Raw genomic sequence first — 3,708 nt, forward strand, 5'->3', positions numbered from 1 at the left:
TATATACACACACATTTCCTTTGAGTACAGACCATTATGTGGATAGTAGGAATATACATAACAAGTTGTGTGTGCGGTTTGCTTGGGTTTTTTGGTTTTTTTTTTCTACTTTGTGTTACCTCTTGTTATTGCTACCACTGTAATTCTTATGTCCAATATGTTAAAGGTTGTAATCAGCTGCAGTAGCAACAATGAGCCTGTTTTCCAATTTAGTAGTTTACTTGACTAACATTTTTAGAGTAGAAGTGATTGAGGCTGATTTATGTCTAACTGCCAGAATAGTGCTGGCCACTTATCACTTCCTATTTGTTTTTATTTTAGTAAAAGCTTGCATTCTAAAACCTAAATGAAAGCCAGATTTATTGTTGCTGCTAATAATATTGCATACATTACTTGCTAGATATGTAGTTTACAAATGTGCTCTAGAACTTGGTTTGAAGCAGTTTCTGTAGTCTTGTAAGGCTGGGTTCAATCTGAAAAGCGATCCATAGTGGACACGGCTGCCTGGGATTCAGAAGGTGATACTGCCGCCTCCTGAATGCAGGTTTTTTTTTCTTCTGTTTTTGTGTTTAATCCCAATGGAAATTTTCTGTTGCAATGATCACATTTAACAAGTGGTACCGCCTGCCAAATGTGATATGCTGTATATTTTTTGCCGCAAAGCATTGCAGCCGCTGCAATGTATACAGCGCTGTTCAGCCACAGTGCTGATATTGCAGCAGATGGCTGGGGGGTGCGAGAGCCACTGATTAACCTGGTTTTACTGCCCCCTTGCCGTCCGTGTCAATGAGGCCTAAAGTCTGTCTTACTTTGGTAAGCATAAGAGTAGTGTTTTATGTTGGCAACCACACCTACAAAGGCTGTGTTGCAAAAGCATTCAAAAAGTTACATTCAAGAGTTGTTTTGAGTTATGCAGTCTCTACAGGTTTATTTGGTGAATTGTTAAATTACTGCAGGAACTGTGATGTGTATTTTATGTGAAGAAGCAATGTTCCCTTCAAAATGTTCATTTACTGTATTTGTAATCAATCAAACAGGCAATTCTTCGGGGACCCAGCCTACTTCAGTCAGAAGGGCTGAGAATGGAACACCTGCTAGAGGTAATTGTCTCTAATATCAATACAAGTTTATGTTCTAGTTTTTAATCTTTATTGTGGATTTTACATTCCTCTTTTTACAGGAGCCAATACTACATTTCAGTCCCCCAATAAAAACTACAAACCCACTACTGCAGCACACAATGTTGCAAATGTCAGTCAACCAGCTGCACCTATGTATCAGCCTGTTACTAGACCAGCAGTTAGTTCTGCCATTGTTCAACCACTACCAAGACCTGTTGGCATGCAAGAGCCAGTAAGGAGACCTGTTAGTGGAGGAATTCCATTTCAGCAGCCACCAAGACCAAGTCCGGTTATGCAGCCCATTTGCAGGCCAGTGGCATTCACGCCAAACACTCCACCAGTATGTCGAAACATCACATTTCCTACTGTGTCACAACAACCGCTACGACCTGTTGCTACCATCCCTGCACAGCCTGTCATGTTAAACCAGGTATGTCTGTTGTGCTCCTTAGTTATATTATCCAATAGTGCTCTCAAGCTGTATTGTTCAATTGTCTGTTTGTATGTGAAGATATACTACTATGCAATTGGGTTACATGAAAGCTTATTGATTATTTCTTTTGTATTTTAGGGTTATATTATGACTTCTCCCCAAGTTTCTGCTAATAATTCTCATAATGTAATGTATGCTTTGCGGCCAAGTGCAACACTAACACAATATCAAGGTGTGCAGACGCTTACTACAACAGGTATGTGTAGAGTACATCTTTTTGTGTTTTCATCATTTGTGTCTTTGCGTTAGATGAGGTGAATGGTATATGAGGAAAGCTGAAAGAACCCTCTATAGTATTCAATCCTTGCGGCCAGCTGTGCTTGGGTAATTCGATAGTTAAAAAGGATCTATAAAGGTACTCTTTGAGGTTCATTGGTTGTTATGGTTGAGGATCAGTCTTTTTTTAGGTCTGTCCACCTATGGTAGCAGTAAGATCTTGTACATATATCATTTCAGTAAGGCTGCAGCTAACGATTATTTTCATAAGCGAATAGTTGGCCAATTATTTAATTTTGTTTAATCGGATAAAATTTAAAAAATAATTGCCGTCATTTATTTAAAATGCACAAATGCAGCGTTACAGACATAAAGTTTACTTCAAAATAAAACAGTATGCACATTTTCTGAAATCGCACTGCACTGGAACGCTATTGCACCTGCCTGCTGGGGACATGAAGGAGAAAGTTTACCATCAGGTCCTCCTCTGCTGATTGGCAGTGGACAGGTGCAATAGCCAGCCTGCTATTGGCTATTGCATTATGTCTCCCCGCTGCCTCTGTCGTTGCAGTGGGGATTGAAAGGCACAAATACTGCTGCAGCCAGCATCAGGGTGAGGAGAACGGAGGAGCTGAAAAAAAGCAACTAATCGATGATGAATATTGTTGCCAATGATTCTCATCGATTATAATCGATTTAATCGCTTAGTTGTTGCAGCCCTACATTTCGGCCCCATCTCTTCCTGCTGTGCGGAAAGTAAACAAAATTACAGAAAGTTGCAATCTACAAGCATTGTGACAGCAGACTATGTGAAGTGATTGCTTCATTCAATACTTGTGTGGATTGTCCTGTTTGGAAATATGATGGAGAATCTTGGTAACCAATGAGCAATTGTTTTGTCCATGGGAAAGTGATATTTTCTGCACATGCAGCGTTGGTCTGCATCTGCAGGTTCGGAGGTAAGTCATGGCTCACTTGTTGATGGCAGGAGTTCTGTGACTGTCTTATTTTCTTTCCTTATATGCGTGAAGTGGTTTTTGGAGAGTTTTAAACCTGTTGCAAAAAAATATTTGGTGCTGCTGACCTTACCTTTCCGCTATTTCCCCGGCTGGCATGCTAATGTTTTTGCTTCAGTCGTTTTAGTCACATACATTTAAAAAAAAAAATTCTGCCTCTTGTAACTCGGAGGTATTAACCCTTTCACTGCCGAACCCTGCGGAACGTTTTTAACCAGTTGACATCCGCGGTGTTAAACCCCCTTCCCATCCAGGCCATTTTTCAGTATTCAGCGCGGCGGACAGCTGGCCACACCCATTTTTTTCCATTTTTAACTTTTTTTTTTTCTTTTTTCAATTATTATTTTTAACTGCAGCTTAAACAATATATTTAAAAAAACCATATATTTAAAAAAAAAGCACAGACCCGGTAGAATAAAAAGATGGTGATGGTAGATCCTGCAATAATTGCACACAAAAATTACTTTTCCAACTAAATCTAAAAGATTAAAACTGTATTGAGTTAACAAATTTATTTGTAAATTTTAAATTGTGCATTTTTGCAAAACGATAGAAAAATGCAGTAACGCAAAACTGTAAATAAGCAACTTATGTTAAAAATAATTTGTGTTGGTAGGTTGTTTGTTGTGATAAAATTATACATTTAATCACAACACAGCGTATCACAATGCACGGCAACGCATCACAACACTTTGCCATGCACTGCCACACAGTTGAAATAATGTTCTTTTGAAAAAAGAAAAAAAAATCAAGTGTTGCGATGTGTTCCAACAATGTAGCGCATGTGCATGGCGTACACCACAATATGGTGCACACTGTTGCACGTGCATAATATATGTATGTATGTATGTGTGTGTGTGGG

At 39.0% G+C, this 3,708-nt stretch overlaps 1 protein-coding gene across 1 annotated transcript in view; it reads left to right on the plus strand.

The window, feature by feature from the left end:
- ZNF280D (zinc finger protein 280D) overlaps positions 1–3,708 on the plus strand; it is a 54,865-nt gene that overhangs the window by 12,531 nt on the left and 38,626 nt on the right. The window contains exons 3-5 of the mRNA XM_018557574.1: positions 1,038–1,100; positions 1,181–1,551; positions 1,693–1,810. Of these exons, the coding sequence (XP_018413076.1) occupies positions 1,038–1,100; positions 1,181–1,551; positions 1,693–1,810 (552 nt within the window). The remainder of the gene's footprint in view (positions 1–1,037; positions 1,101–1,180; positions 1,552–1,692; positions 1,811–3,708) is intronic.

Source organism: Nanorana parkeri, unplaced genomic scaffold (assembly GCF_000935625.1).
Source record: "Nanorana parkeri isolate BGI_ZX_2015 unplaced genomic scaffold, ASM93562v1 scaffold290, whole genome shotgun sequence".
Lineage (NCBI taxonomy): Eukaryota > Metazoa > Chordata > Amphibia > Anura > Dicroglossidae > Nanorana > Nanorana parkeri.